Here is a 16,903-nt window from a genome sequence, read left to right on the forward strand (position 1 = left end):
GGTGCCGACAACCAAGTTAAATCACAATGGAGCACATAACATGTAAATATAAACACAGGTGGCTGTACCATGTGTCTCAGGCAGGGGTAATTGTGAAAAGTTTGCGCGAACCCCTCTAAAGGAGAAAAAACGATTAATAATGTTGCCCCTATTGGACTCTTTCGACACATTTATTTTCGATATATACTTAGAAAAGCAAAACGACAGCTTTAGCAATCTTTTTTAACAAATTTGAGTGTATAAAACTGAGGTTGGTCCCCGGATGGCTAAGAAGAGTAGAACAATCCACTAGGCAGACAGAGTGGACAGCCCAAACACGTAGTGGCAGCAGACAACTATCAAACAACGTCGTCCTGACAGTTTTTAAACTAACAACCCACCTTCACCGGTAAACAATGTGACCAAGTGAGAAGAAGACCTCGGCGAGGACTGTGAGAGACGCATGACAACCAACTTTGGTTGTTGTGAGACGCACCATGACATCTCAGCCGAGGTAGGCAGACACAGCCGACGCTAGCAGCTACTAGCTGAACGCTAGCTTCCCAGTCCGACCCGTCGGAGTAAGTTAATTAGTTGGATAAGGTCAGCCTGCTCGGTGGCAGCGCTCCGAATGGTTTATCTGAGGCCAGGTTTAGCTTGAAACTTTGTTGAAATGTTAGAGTTAATTGTTATTTTGTTTACAGGTCAAACTAAAAGCCGTGCAGGGTTTTAGCTCTCTAAGCATTTCGAGGAAGAGGTGGAATCAGCTGGAAACTGCAGGGTCGTGTGAGTTTTAGCAGCTGGGTTAACGGGGCTTGTGTGTTTATAGCAGCTGTTTTGTGTTTTCAGACTGCACATTTTACGTTCATGTTTGGAGAAAACGTACCGCTTAGTAACTCACGGATTATCAAACCTCAGCCGTCGTTTCTTAAAAACTTGGATTTAGTTGGAAAACAGCTGGAGTCGGAAGTATGTGGGCGTCCAAGGCTCTTAAAAAAACGCCGTATATATATATATATGTGTGTGAGTGTGACTATATCTGAATATATCTGCCGCGACCAGTTGTGGGTGAGGGGAGGGAGACGAGATAAAAGACACACTATTAAGAAAGAGCTTAATAATAACTGATGATGGAGTGCAAAATGCAGTGAGAGAATGAAAAGGAGTGAGTCTAGAAGAAATGCTCAGTGAATCATGGTAAGCCCCCAGCAGCCTAGGCCTATTGCAGCAAATCTAAGGGAGGGTTCAGGGTCACCCGATTTGCTCCAACTATAAACGTTATCAAAAAGGTTACGTTTTAAACCTAATCTTAAAAGTAGAGCGAGACAGGGAGTCTGTCTCCCAAACCCAAACTGAGAGCTCGTTCCACGGAAGAGGGGCCTGAAAGCTGAAGGATCTGCATCCCATTCTACTTTTAAATATCCTGGGAACTAGAAGCAAGTAGTCTATGAAAATGTATGCTATGCCTTCTAAGGATATTGCCCTAGTGAAGCTTTTATAATGTAAAAAAGCACTGGTCCCAGCACAGAACCCTGTGGAACGCCCCATTTATATGAACAAACTGTTTGATAGATTTGCTTCGAACCACTGCAGCGCAGTACCTTTAATACCTGTGTCATGTTCTTATCTGTATAGTAAAATATTGTGGTCTATGGCAGTGAATGCTGCACTGAGGTCTAGCAGGGCAATCATAGAGAGGAGTCCACTGTTGCCACAAGATGAAGTCTAAATCCTGACTGCAACTCTTCAAATAAACCATTCCTCTGCAGATGACCATTTAGCTGGGTTTCTTTTCCCTTTCAAAAATTTCTGAAATAAGAGGAACATTGTCAAATAGTCTGTAAATTGGCTGAGACAGCTGGGTCAAGTGAGTATTCAGTATCAGGTTGATGGTTTTGAAATATCTCTGCCCTGCTTGGCAGCTCAAGTTCTCTATATGTCTCTTTATAGAGGTCATTAATCATTTCAAAAGGGCAAGAGAAAGTTGTTCACTAATGTTGCAACTACTGCCTATTTTGTAGAATAATTGATTTAGCTAAAAAATAAAAGCCATGGGTTCATTCTCAAAGACCTAAGTGAAAAGCTAGACTATTGGCAACCCCCATGCCAATAGAAGTGATGTGAATGGCTTTTGAATTCACAAATCTCAAACCACTTATAATGACTTTGACGAAGGAATGATTTTTAAAATGGGGAGATCTGTCAGTGACATCTTCCAATTACTTGATTTGTCTCACCAAAATTAAAAATTGAATATAAAATCAATCTAAGAAATATATAAACATGAGTAGTAATCCTCTTCCCACACTTTTAGACAATACACTAATAAATAAGTAATAATTTTTTTATCCTTTATTTATTTACCCTTTTTTTTCAACCCCTCAGTTGTAAAAGGCTGATAAGGTATTGTTATCACACTGCTGGATGGGAGGGCAGGGGGCGGGGACCCTAAGTTTGTAAATGCAATAGGACCATACAGGAGCTCCAAATTCATACCATAGGTCTATCTACTAAAAATCTCAGACAAGTTTGAGTCTCGGTGATCTTGACATCTAAACTTGAGGTCAAGATGACTTTTTTCTGAGAACCTTGTGAATGCTATAAATCTAGAATTAGGCAAAAGTGCTTCAAAGGCAAAGCAGTGTGGTCAGTCATGGCACTGACTGTCAGCCATTTTCAACAAAGTTTCAAGATGTAATTTTACCTCATACTACCTTTGGAAACTTGAGTATCTTTGCCATAGAGGTGGTTCTGCATTCTCTTAAGTTTGAGACAGACTAGAAGTATGCGTAACATTTGACAGGATAACTTGATAAAACTGAGTCGCTTTCTAGGTTGGATTGTTGTCTTTCTATATTTATCTGATTTGAGCCCTTGGATTTTGGGACCGCTGTCTCAAATTGCTTTGAATTTGTGTTACCACTGACACTGCAAGATCTTTCATCGAACTGTGTGTGTGTGTGTGTGTGTGTGTGTGTGTGTGTGTGTGTGTGTGTGTGTGTGTGTGTGTGTGCGTGTGTGTGTGTGTGTGTACTGTAGGTGGAATTTGCTTCCTTTTGCCGTTTCAGTATCGTTACTGCTTTCTTGTGGGTAATTATGCAAGGTTGTTATTTTGCTGTTTTGTCCTGCAGTCACCTAGTTTGTGGTATTTTGTCTTCTGTGACTGGCATTTGTATGCTAGAGCTTTCTCATTCTTCTGTCACCCAAATTCAAAGGAGTCAGCCAGACTCAAAGTAGTTGACATGATCCCACAGAGGGTTATCTGTATTTTTTTTTTTTCTTTGAAGGGACACTTCAAGTTCAGTCACTGCTAAACAGCCCTGGTCCCTCACATCTCTTATTTTCTGCCAGCTGGCTCCCTAGTTAGGTCTTTGTTGTTGTGGCCTTCGGCATCATTCAGCTGCCTGAGTGTCTACTCCCACAGTCTGACAGACTCCAAAACCCCTGTCTTGGACTGAAGACACTGGACATATAAACCTGGACATCGCAGTGTGCAGGGTGGACAGTGGTGCTGTCCTTGCTCCTGTCGCCTCATAACGAGGAGGTTTAGGGTTCAAACCTGCTTGCTGGCTGCAGTCTTTCTGTGTGGAGTCTGCATTCCCCCACCATGTTAGTTTAACTTGTGATTCTAAATCAGCTATAGGCTTGGAATATGCCAGTTTATCTCTTCTGTGTTAGCACTGTGACCTGTCTCAGGTGTAACCCACCTGTCACCTTTTGACTGATGGAATACTCTAACTACATTCTCAAATCTAAGCTGGATTAGCAGAAAAGAAAGTGTATGAAAGAACAGTTAATAGAATCTTTTTAATGGTAATTTTTATTGTAGATGTGCTATCAATAAAAATTAAATTCAAGTCTGTGGAAAACAGGCTCTGTTGTCTTTGATTATTCGGTATTTACCATTTCTGTATGCCTTTTACTTTCTATAAGATACTTGGGTTGTTTCACTTGTGAATCATTATCACCATATACAATCTTCAGAACAAAAGCTTTCATGACTGTTTTGAAAGACTAGCCTGTAATTTTAATATAATCAGCTGTATTGTTTACCCCTTACTGTTTTTGAGGAAGAGCCTGTTACTGGTTTGAGCTTTCAAAGGCGTTTGGCCTTATGCATTTGGCTTAGTCCCAAATTTTTGCTGCTCCACTTGTTGCCATGGAGGCATTCCACTGGGGCCGCTCTCAGCGAGGACGATAACACTGTTTTGGGAAGAAAACAGAAATTTCAAAAGGTACATTAAATGCTTAGTTTGCGTGAGTATATCCAAAGTATGTAGCATGTATTGATTTTCCTCGGAAATGCTTCCATTACATTGTTTTTTCTACAGTATAATTTATTATTGTAAACAAGCTTTCTGCCAGTGACAGAATATCAGGACTATTAGTTATAATCATCTATTTGATGTCTGAAGAGCTGCATGTTATCTTTGGGGACTAGAAAGAACAGATGTGAATGTTTTTGGTGAATCCTCAGGGCACCTGTGAGTCCAATTACAAATGTCTGTTGATATGACGGATGGCACCTTCTCCCATTAGACCTTGCTGCTCTGCCTCTGGGGTAAATAAGAGTATGATATGATGCCCTAAAATTGTAGTCACTAAATTTTAGGATCTCTTAAGCCAAACCCAGTTTCAGCAATAATGTCAGAAAACAAATAAGGGCTGCATTACAGTCTTAAATCATTTAGTTAACCATGTCTCCATAGTTTGATGGTAAGCTTTCCATTTTATTGTCGATCTCTGTGTCTGGCTATTTTGTTATGCTGGTATACTTGTAAAAGCAGTTCAGTTAACATCTGTCTTTCTTTGTAATCCTCTGCAGTGCACACGATGGAGAGAGGCACCTCCTTCGCCTCCGAGCATGGCAACAGAGGGTCCAAGAAGCCAGCCAAACCCAAGAACCTAAGCCTGAGAATGTACCCCTTTTTGGCGAGCCATACAAGGTAAAACATGCACCTGTAGGTTTTAATTCTTGTGGTTATGTATAGCAAGGTTTTCTTTTTGTGTGTGAGAGTTTTTTTTGTTTTGTTTTTTTTTTTAAATGTTAATGACTGCAACAGAGTGACATTGTGACAGTATGTGCAGAACAGGTTTAGGCAGTTTTTACATCATGAATACAATATCTGGTGTATTTGATATGCATTTAAAGAGTCCTGCCAGATATTCCTTCTTTAGTCTTTGCTTCCCAGTCTTTACCACTTTCATTGCTGTCTTTAAATCTATTCAGTCTCCTGGAAAGTGAACATTACTGATCATGCTAACTCACTATAAAGGAGTTAGCAAGGATTTAAGAGTTTTTTTTTTCCATTGCCTTATTTTTAATTGTTGGCTAATTGTAGCAACTTTTAGAAAACTATTGGATAAGAATAAAGTATTGGGGTTTTTTGTTTTTGTGTTTGTTTTTTTCCAAATGTGAAAAGAGAAGGACTGTATGTAGCCTGAAAGGCAAAAGCCAAGGCCTTGTGGTCAGCTTTTTATTTAGTTATTTATTTTTAAATGGTAAATGGCCTGTAAATGGCCTGTATTTATATAGCGCTTTTCTAGTCCCTAAGGACCCCAAAGCGCTTTACATATCCAGTCATTCACCCATTCACGCACACATTCACACACTGGTGATGGCAAGCTACATTGCCATATTTTTATTCACAATACTCCCTCTCCTGTGTGGCTGAAGACTTTTTTTGAATATCTGTTTGTTAATTTCCCTTTATAGGTTTGTATGTATTTGGGTGTGAGCACCTATGCAGCTTTTCTTAGTCCATTTTAGAGGATATCATATGCCAGGACTTTGGTGCCTGAGGGGTTTTGTGTTCTATCAAACACAAAACCCCTCACTTTCTGTCACTCTCAGCTGTGTGTGCATTATGTTTGTGAACTAGACACAACCAGACAGACTTTGAGTTCGGGGCAGTTATGTGTGGAAAAATGCTTTATAGGCTGAATATCGGCCTTCTATTAACATGTTGATCCTTTTTGTAGACAAACAAAGGAGATGAACTTTCCAATCGAATCCAGAGGATGCTGGGCAATTATGAAGATGTGGATACTCCCTCACCACTTTCCATTGAGACGATACCCACTCCCGCTTATGCAAACCTCTCACAGTCGGATCAGGGTCAGTTAAACACAGATAAATCAACCAAACCTCCAATTCAGAACCAGGTCCTTTCCATGTCCACACAAAGCCAGAAGGAGCCTTCTAGTAACTCCTTGCACCCCATGAGAGGAGTTACTACCACTTCCCCGACTCACCATGGACATTCATCCACTTTCTCAAAGCCACCTTTAAACCACAGTCAGGGCAGTCAGCTTAACCACTCAGCACATCAACAACAACAAAAGAAGAACGAAGTCTTCTCAGACCTCAGGGACCGTGCCAGTCTTTACCACGAAATGTCTGATCAGTCTGACGATGTTAAGCCGCTACCCTTCCTACATTCCAGTGACCATAATCACATGGACACAGACACTAAGGACACTGTTGATGAATATCAAGGGTCCACAGACCATGCCTCTGAGTCTTCCAGCAATGTAGATGTTTCCACATTGAAAATTAAACAATCCCCTAAGGATGTATCACTGCCTGAGGCTAACAAAACTAACGCACTACCCTCCCAGACTTTTCCTCTCCTGTTGTCATCTAAGCAGCCCAGTGTGGTCATGACCCAGAAGCCAACAGCATACGTGCGGCCCATGGATGGGCAGGACCAGTTGGTCACAGAGTCACCTGAGCTAAAGCCTTCACCAGAACCATATGCACCACTGCCAGAGTTGATAGGCAAGTCTGACCTGGGTAAAACAAAGAAAGCGCCACAATTTTTGGAGGTGAGTTAATTGTCTTAGATATTACAGCTTAGCAATTGTGAAATGTGCAATTTTTTTTTGAGTAAAATAACAATGACAAAGTACTCTAATTTATTTAAAAAAACATAAATGAAATGCATTTATATAGCACTTCATCCAATTTTGCCTCCTATACTCTTGTTACTAACGGCTGGCAGTGGGCTACCATGTTGCTAACCCAACTGTCAAAACTTTGTTGGGGTTAAGTGTTAACAACGCTCGCTCTTCCAGAACAATAATGCCTAAACAAGTTGATGATGGTGATGCGTTATAACTAATAAATAGGTTTGAGTGTATCGAGCCAGGAGAAAGTTAGCTTGGCATAGATGCCACACAGCCAGTAAAAGTTAAGCTTGTTTTTTTGCCTTATCACTTGTACCTGTGTAAAGCAAACAAGGTGAAACCAACCAGTTAGCGATAGAAAGAACAAGGTTATTTGTTTTTCACTCTCAATGCCAAGCTAAGATTTCTAGTTCATTCATTCATTCATTCATTCATTCATTCATTCATCATCAAGTGGTAATGTTGCCAGAAAACAAATGTCAAAGTATTAATTTAAAAGGAAAGTCAGAAATGGTAGTAAAAGATTAAAAAAAAAAAAAAAAGTCTTACCATTTCAAGGTTAGCTACTGCCACGTAAAGCCATTCATTCTGTCAAGCTTGTGATATTAAGCCCACAACAGTCCAGAGCTGGAAGGAATTTGGTTTTGTTAGTAATGTGCATTATTACAAATACAGTTGTATTACAGGCGAATTATCTTTAATGTCTCCACAATTTGCGGTGATTCTACTTGATTGTTAACTACGTTGAAAACATCGTCTTCTTTTGGGGGGTTTTTTTCCTTTTCTTTTCTTTTTTCTGAGAATTTGGCAGAACTCCAGCTGAACTCTATTCATCTGTTCTCTATCACACGCACAAACATACACCCAACCCTTGCACCTGCACTGCTCCGCACCTCCCCCTTACCCTCCTGCAGCAGCAAATCTGTGTGAATAAACTGCTGTGTTTGCTGCTGGGACAAATCCAGTGCAGGATGGCTTCGCAGTGACTCACTTGGATTTCTTACTAACACCTCATCTGCATACAGCTATAGATGTCTTATGAACTGTTCTGTTGTTAGAAACACAATGTAATCACTGTTTTATTTTACAATCGGATGAGTTCTACATTATTTATCACAAGAGTGTGGAAACTCCTGAAAACGATGCAGCGTCTTGAAAGTTTACTGTGTAAATATTACATAATGTCTTTTGAGCACGTGCTCATGTCTTTCTCAGGTGGACAGTATGATGTTGCAAGCAGTCTGTGTTTTGTGACCTCAGCTGGCTCTGATAAATTCACCCCTAGGCTCAGCAGAACAATAAATGAGCTTTGTCACCAACTTGCATAACTGCTCTGGGGCCCATTCAGTCTGACCTTATCTCAAACACTATCCATTCAGAAGGAAAAGCTGGGAGAGACTCCTGAAAACAAACAGAAATGTGGCATGTGGACTTATGTGTTTGTAGTATTTATCTGATGTAGCTGCCTGATATAGAGTATTGACAGTTGTTTATTTTGAATGTTTAATCAGAAACACACACCTCAACCCACTGTTTAGTCAAATGTCATACATACAAAATACGATTTTTCCAGCCTCTTATGCAGAAGTCTTTCTGTATCTAGCACAGGGATGAAATTCTTTTTTCCTTATTATCTTATAACAATATTAATTACTATTACTTTTGAAAACTATACAATTTTCAGTGCTGATGAGGGACAGCTATTGCATTATAACTGTCTCTTGGCTATAAATTTTGGAGTTAATGATGTGAGATGTTGAAGACAGATTTGCTGATCTTTATTTTGTTTAAAGATCTTTGGGTACTTTCAGAAATGAATAACTATTGTTTTGTTTTGTTTTTCTCCGTAGACAAAGACAGATGAAGCTCAATGTGTGGAGGACATCTTAAGGGTAAAAATACCTGCTTGCATTCTTATTTTCAATTCAAAGGCAAAGGATGAAATTAACAAACGTGTTGGGACTCCAGTGAGAGTGTATGCAGCATGCACTACACGTACAATAAATATCCCTTTTTTTCTCTCTATAGGAAATGGCTCATGCTTGGCCACCTCTCCTAAAAACTATACGCACACCAAGCACAGATGAGCCCCCCAAGTCCCCTTTCCTAGCCAAGGTGAAAAATCTGTCCTGATTTTATGTTTCACGTGTCTATATAAGTGCAGGGGTCTTGGTTGCCTCATTATTTCCTTCTGTCAAACTTGAAATTATTGAGCAGAGGTCAGTCACTGTAGGAGACAGAATAAGTCTTAATTCTTCTAAGGTGCTATAAAGTATTTTGTATCTTATAATGAAGTCCAGATTGGCCAAGTTATTTTCTTTTAAACTATAGTCATGCAAAAGCCCCGTCAAATTTTAACAAATTCACATCAAGTACTGTGGTGTGACTGAGTCACACACTGGCAATAAGTCCATGCAGCTGTGCAGTGGCCTTAGACATTAGGAGATAATTTACACATCACTTTTATGCTTCCCCAAGGATGGATATTTTTGGCTTTCACTAGTGTCAGCCATAGGTCAACTTCTCAGTTACACAAGTCAAGTTAGATTACATCTGTGATTAAATTAGCTTTGCTTTTGTGTTTCTCTCAGAATAATCTTTTCATGACCTCTAAAATCAGCACAAAAAAAGCTTTAAAAGCTGTAACATAGGTCTTGTTGCTAAAGCGTTTATCAGTTGAGCCTAAATGTGGGCATAAATGTGCAGATATAGATCAAGTACAAGTATGACCTTGATTAACACTAGCATGTTTCTTTATCTGTCTTTACAGGAAGCAAAGCATGCCTCTTCATGTCCAGGACAGAGTGAGTGATGCAAAGAAGTATTCAGTCATAGATAAGGCAACATTAGTTAGAAATGCTGTATTCTATACTATCTTGAAAAATCGGCAGTGAATGCAAACCAGGTGCTAGTCTGTTATGTTTGTGGTTGATGGTGGTAGCAGGCGGCTCTGTCATGTGATCTATTAAACAGGCTCTACAGGCTCTACTGTTCTGTGGCCACAGATTTGAGAAACCACCCACAGTTTTATTTCATCTTATCTAAATGAGAGAAGTAGTGAATGGTGTTTTACTTCTTAGTTTCCACTTAGTATTGTTTTCACTATGATGCCTTTCATTTAAGCAACAGCACTGACACAGCTCTGACCTATCAAGGCATGGATGGAGGACCTGTGAGGGTCTACTATTGTGTCTGGCGCTTGAACATTGGCATCAAGTCCCTTGGGGTCCTGTGGTTTGTGAGGTTGCTCAGTTAGATTGAGATCTGGAGAGTTTGATGACTGCATCATTGCCTTGCACCCTTTGTAATGTTCCTAAAGCTGTTTCTGAGCTGTTTTACAGTGTAGTCTGGCATATGGTAATGCAGGAGTAGGCTCCTGCCTGGAGAGTGCCATGCGCATGTACACCCTGCTTTGGATAGTTTGTAGATGTCAGTGTATAAATACTTAAATGGTAGGAATCCCAGGACAACAGCATTGTAACAATATGATCAGTATCATTCATGTAACATTTCTGGATATCAGTGGATTTTTCCATCAACTTTTTTACATGAAATGAATTAAGTACAACTCTGGTGCTCTCTCAAAGATGGAAAAATGTTCTATAGGCAAAGTGAGTGGAGACAGTGTATTAAGTCTTCCTTTAGCTAGACATATTGGTTAAATGTCACCAACTTTCAGGTCCTACTGGCAAAGGCGGATGTGCAGTTACTCAGTAACTCCCAGTGACTCCCAGCTGTTGAAGTACCTGCCATCAAATATGGGGGGTGCCGTGTTTTAGCAACACAAGTTAAAAGTACACACATCCCAAAGATCCATATAGTGTGTGAATTCCATGATATGAGACATAACCTTTAAAATCCAAACTCTGCCAGTAGATTTCAGTGCAAAGGCTTAAAACCACTTTGAACTTCCGTTGTTTATTTTGTTGTACTAATTCTTGTTTACTTTTTCCAGGAAACCATGACTCCTCACCTCCTGAGTCATCTCATCCCAGCCAACAGATGTCCTCATCGTAAGTGCTGTGGCAGATAGCTGAAATGTGAATTGCCAGCCAAAGAACCATGCTAAACTCAAAAGGAAATCACTGGTTTTGTGCAATTTATTGGATTATTTTTCTAAACAGACTTTTAGTTTTTACCTCCACATTATAATGTCTGTTTAGAAAATATTAATAGCTGTTGTGATCATCTACTCGGTGAAAAAACTGCATATAAAGATCATTATGCATTATGGGTTATTCGGGATGATGGTTTTTACTATGATTAATCATCGTGTTATATCAGGAAATGGTGGCAAATTTTATTTCACTTGCATCACTCCATATTTAAGTAGTACCATTTAATTAAACCCAAGTATATCAGCATTAGTATTATTATTATTATTATTATTATTGTTATAAAGGAAAAAAGAAGCAGCAAACAAAAATTGTTAATTGCTGAAGTGGTTTATTATCAAAAAAGTAGCAGATTAATTTAAACAACTAATTATTTAATTCAGTCTTCGTGGCTTTAAATTTATTTTAAAACAGTGCACTTATCGAATTGTTTCTCTCGTCAATTTTGTTTCCTGGCACATATTTGCTGAATGTATTACTACTAGAGAAATACTGTGAATATTGATCCGGTGTTTATGTGTTTTTGCTGAAGTTCATTTGAAGTGGCACATTCCAGCGGGGTAGAGTCTATGAGCTCCAGTGAATCGGAGAGTAGCTCGGGATCAGATTCGGAGAGTGAAAACTCTACTGTGGAGCCACCTCAGCCCCCAGCTGGCACCTCAGTTAAAACTGAGGTAACCGTTCACTTTTATATGTACATGTACAGGATCTCTCTGTTCCTCATTTTCTAAAATCAACTTGTGTTTGCAGGCTGACGCCCCAGCAGTGAGCCATGAGGACTGGCAGTTGGGAAACTGGATCAGGTCCAGCCAACCAAATTCTGGCAGTGAAAGTCAAAGCGCGGTACTTGTTCCTGAGAACGCCTCTCATAAAGAACAACAGTTCACTCAAGACTTCAAACACTCCAGCGTTCAAGTGGTTGACTCCACTGGGGAGTCTCAGCCTCAGCTTTCTTCTCACCACACAGACAGCACCGCCATTTCTCAGCAAAGCAGTGAAAGCTCTCAGGACAACTGTTGTCTGCAAAGTCGCCAAAAATCTCTCTCTGCTAATGTGAACAGCTCAAAGAAATTCTCAAAATCGGTGAAAGGAGGTTGTCCAGACCACACTGATGCAGCAACCCCTGTGAAATGTGAGGAAGCGGTAACAGCTCAAACAAAATACCCGTGTTTCACAGATAGACCCAAGGTAAAGACGAAAGTAGGACACTGCAAAAAAAGTAAAGAAGGCAGTAATGGTAAAAGAGACATTAAAAGGACTAAACTCAGTTCACAGCATTTTCCTAACTCCTGCCCCACCCAAAGCCCTGTTCAGCCTGCCCCGCCAGTCAGCATCAGTTGTAGCAAATCCGACGCAGAGACCATCTGCCAGACGGGCACCAAGATGCCTCACAAAACGACCCACAAGCACTTAGAGAAGCCTGGGCGTACTGCCAAGGCTTCTCGGGACCTCGGGAGGACTCCCAGATCCCTAATGGTGAAGATAGAGCTAAGTCTGCTCTCAAGAGTGCCCCAGACCTCTGGCATTCACCAAGGAATTCCCAGCACTGCAAAACAATCTGCACAGGTCACGGATCCAGATAAAGTAGGCGGTGGTACTTCTGCAACACACAACCACACTAAAACCAGCAGGAAGAGTAAACCACAAAATGTGAGAAGCATGATGTTTGGTGCTGTTCTAGTAAACATACATGTGCACGGAAAGTTTTTATTTTATTGCTTGATTTGTCCCCTTCTCTAGGCTGAGGTAGACAACAAAGGTCTTCCCAGGAAGAAACAGAAGCTGGAAAACAAGACTGCTTCATTGACTAAAGTTTCTGTGAAACTGAAGTAGGTCACCTAAATTGGTCAGATCTTTATCATTTAACCATCTTACACTGTGTACCTTGAACCATCCTCAATGATCTTGTCACCTGTAGATGTTCAAGCAATCTAGCAGAGGCCCAGCAGCAGAGGAAGGCCAAGAAAGATTGTCAGCACCCTGAACCATCTGAAGATGCTGCTAAAAAGTCAAAGCTTCACAAGAGCCAGGCGAAAATACCAGAATCGAGTAAGAAAACAGAAAAGAACATGGCGTCTCATAAACCCAAGAAGAGCAATGGAAAATCCACAGAGCACCCACAGTCTGAAGCGGTAATTATCCAAAAGTTATTGCCTTCCTTCTTTTCCTTTAACCAGTAATTTGATTAAGTGATTTGTAATTTAATCAGAATACTTGGCTCTTAGTAAGCAGAATTCAAATTTTAACCAAGATGTGCCCTGCAATCCTAGAATAAGTCCCCAAAGGTCAGCTTTGCTGTAACATCATCATCACAGCCCCTCAGCAAACCTGTGGCTAACAAATCCTTGCTCAAATTTGAAGAGAGGTAAGCTTCATTGCTCGTAATGTCAGCTAATATCCTGCTTATGTATTTTTGGTGCTCCTCTCACTCTAGTACTTTATCTCACAGACAACATCCAGTGAAGCATTACATAAAAGAGGCCAAAAGACTGAAGCATAAAGCAGATGCAGAGGTAGGTTTTCTTTAACTTGATTTTATAAAGTTTTATCCAGTTCAGAGTCATACAACTAACTAATGACCAATATGTACATGTTTCTCTCTCCGTAGTCGGATAAGCTCAGTAAAGCTTTCAACTACCTTGATGCTGCCATGTTCTTTGTTGAGAGTGGCATTGCCATGGAAAAAGATCCACAGACGTTGTTGTCTTCCTACACAATGTTTGCAGAGACTGTGGAACTCCTCAAGTAAGAAACTGCATGTATCAGAGCTTGTTTGCACTATTATAACTTTTGTTGGTATAATGGCAAAGCTACAGAGTAAAAGTGCTCCAGGTTTTGGATACAATTTTTTTTTTTTTTTGTTTTTTATTAATGATGATATTCCACTACAGATTTCTGTAACATTTATTCTCTGCCTATCTGCTTGGATCACCTGGTTGTTGTTTTTGTAGTGTTTGAAGCATGTGTTGCAGGGAAGCTGCAGAGTATCCTGTTGTGGGCAAACTATGTAACAATGTAACAGTGTAACTCTTTTTGAAAATTTCATTTATCCACTGTTATAATCAGCTAGATAAAATATAGATAAATGACTGATATCATCCAGTAATATGAGATCACAAGTAAGTTGGACTCTAAATACTTTTAAAGTGAATAGTTTTTTATGTGATGCAGAAGCATCACATAATATCATAATGTGATATAAAATCGTAATGTTCCAATGAGAGCCTTATAGAAAAACAATAGCATCTTATAACGCTGTTTTAGTTAGCACAGTAAAAATTGCCTGTAATAAGCCTGACACCAGGATAGATTCAAGAGTGAATTAATAGTGGAACCAGAGGCATGCCTGTAAATCATGTCAAGAAACTCAAGCAGGTAATTTATATTTCTCTAGTAGAAGAAGAAGACAAACATTTGTCACAGTGTATCTATGGTATTTGTATTTTGGTTCGGAGTTTGATCCATGACTTGATCTGACTTTCTCATTTCACAGGTTTGTGCTGAAACTTAAAAACTCAGTGGACCTTTCTGCTCCACCCCCAGAGAAAGACTTTCTAGTTTTATGGTAAGGTTTAAATGATGATTAATGTGCTGTTTTCTCCATTTATTACAATGTCTGAGACCCTATTAACCTGTGAAGGTTTGTCTTGATGCCTCCTCATGTAACGTTAGTTCAGGAAGTTAGGCTGTATCACTGGAAACTGACTGATATGTAGTAGCATAAAGTTCTTATTAAACATATCCCACATGTCTAAATATGTTGTCAAAGAAAGCGTAAACAAATAGAAATAAGAAATTAGGTTGTAGAATAGATGGATAATATTCACTATTATTCTGTTTTTGTTTGTTGTTGTTTTTTTTTTTGTAAGTCATGTGACCTATAAGTAACAGTCATGTGTGTCCTGTAGTTTGAAGTGCCAGTCTCTCCTGCAAATGGCCATGTTTCGACACAAACACAAAGCTGCTCTAAAGTATTCAAAGACTCTCACTGAACACTTCAGTGTAAGTATTTAAAGGAGATGGCTTGTAATGGCAGATTGCCTTATTACTTGTAGAAAATGGCATTGATGTATGAGCACAGGAGCTGGTCAATATTTGTTTTGCTGATTAAATTTCTCTTACAGAGCTCTGCTCAGGCAACACACAATCCTCAAACATCTAGGCAAGTCATTTTCTTTCTATATTACAGTAATGAGTACATTGCTCTCAACTGTGTAAAGACATTCTGTACTTATATTTTTTAACAATTCTCCTTTAGAGTGGGAGACAACCTGTCTACCTGCCTGCCATCTCCAGCCACCACCTCAGGTCCTAGCTCTAACCACAGTGCCAGTGGGTTGGTTGTGGGCAGTACTGTGGCAGTTCCTCAAGCCATTGAACAAATGACTTTCACCTATGTCAACATCACATCATTGTTTTTGAGTGCTCATGACATCTGGGAGCAGGCAGAAGAGTTGGCACGTAAAGGCAGCGGTAAGAACAAAGGAAAAGAGACCAAAGGTTAAAGAAGGTTAAAACGACCTGGAAAGCACAGTGAATGTTTGTAGTGTGGAGAGACTTAAAGGCATGGTTGTGCTTTTCTAACCATACAGGACATTTTAATTATTGTGCTTTAAAATGATGCAAATAGTCACTTGTCGGATGTTCATAAGCAATTAATCTGTTGATTTTAAAAACTCCACTAGGTTTACAAGAAACATTTTATCAATCATAATGCGTCATCACCACAGGCAAAGGATGCAAAGTTGGTCAGCCAGTAAAATTTAGTTGTGTGCAGCTGCAGTGAGAAGGGTTTTCCCCTCATAGCTGGCATGACAAGGATTTAGGACATAACAAAAAATTGTGTATTTTTTATTTGCAGTTTATGCATAGGAAATTGTGAGAAACTAAGGTAATTTTGAGAGAAACTGCAAAGTAAAGATGACAAACTAAGGAAATATTGAAAGATCCAGTTGTTTTGCTTGCCTTGTTGCTTTGCTGTTCCTGTGGGCAGCTGACATTCTCGGTATGCATCACTGACTAACTTGTACCGTGCTACATCACATTTATTTAAAAAAAAATAAAAAACGAATTAACAAATTAAAATTGTTTGACTGACTTGTTTTTGTTTGTGGAGCTTTACCATGCTTTTGTTTCCATGTGTTTCAGGTATGTTGGCAGAGCTGGACACTGTTATGGGGCCCTTAAACCTGTCTTCAGATATGACCTCCATGGTCCGCTACACAAGACAAGGTGTTTACTGGCTGAGGCTGGACAGCCAAAAGGTATGACACTGAAGGCCTGTGAACCCTTCAAGCTGCCTCTCACTGCCTTAAATTCACTTTGGTATGTTTACCCTGATCACAACCTCAGCTTACCCTCAGGCTTGTGCCATTTTTGGCATGGACATTGACTAGTCTCGTCAACAGTATCGATGCGGATCCATGCTCTAAAGGCTAGATTTTGGATTCCTCATCAAGAAGACAACACACACTGATGCTCTTGTTCTTCCTGTCACCTTGTTTTCCTGGCACTTTAAAAAGCATGGACGTATGCTGAAAACGACACCTTCAGATGATGTCAGAAAATACTTACAGATCGGGGCTTAGCGGCATTTGAATGGAAGCACATCGGATATTTTTGAAAATGGACTTTGGTCCTACTTGGCTGATAAACACAGTTGTGGTGGAAGTACTCACAAAGGTGTTACTTTTTTATGCTGATTATACCAACTTTTGTTATTGATGTCAGGAAACACAGCACTTAAATGATATTTAGTCTCAGCTTTTCCTGGTTGATTTTATTTCATATCTGTTTCATTCTGAAAGTTAAACTTAGGCTTTTGTATCTTGAATTTTTTTTTCTGCTAAAGACCATGAAGTGTGTTGCAGAAGTGCCAGATGGTTACATTAAATTGGCAT

The 16,903-nt window shown here is 39.7% G+C and overlaps 1 protein-coding gene across 1 annotated transcript; it reads left to right on the forward strand.

Moving 5' to 3' along the window:
* The first annotated feature begins 297 nt into the window (after positions 1-297).
* Positions 298-16,273, forward strand: aff1 (AF4/FMR2 family, member 1). The gene is made up of 19 exons (XM_063478320.1): positions 298-493; positions 4,805-4,925; positions 5,962-6,807; positions 8,739-8,780; positions 8,917-9,003; positions 9,659-9,692; positions 10,844-10,901; positions 11,536-11,677; positions 11,754-12,653; positions 12,744-12,832; positions 12,922-13,135; positions 13,274-13,368; positions 13,453-13,516; positions 13,612-13,748; positions 14,497-14,568; positions 14,912-15,005; positions 15,128-15,165; positions 15,262-15,476; positions 16,152-16,273. Exons 1-19 carry the CDS (start codon positions 477-479, stop codon positions 16,271-16,273), a joined length of 3,387 nt encoding a protein of 1,128 aa, XP_063334390.1. The 5' UTR covers positions 298-476.
* Positions 16,274-16,903: the final 630 nt, after the last annotated feature.

The sequence above is a fragment of the Pelmatolapia mariae genome, linkage group LG7, assembly GCF_036321145.2.
Source record: "Pelmatolapia mariae isolate MD_Pm_ZW linkage group LG7, Pm_UMD_F_2, whole genome shotgun sequence".
Taxonomy (NCBI): Eukaryota; Metazoa; Chordata; class Actinopteri; order Cichliformes; family Cichlidae; genus Pelmatolapia; species Pelmatolapia mariae.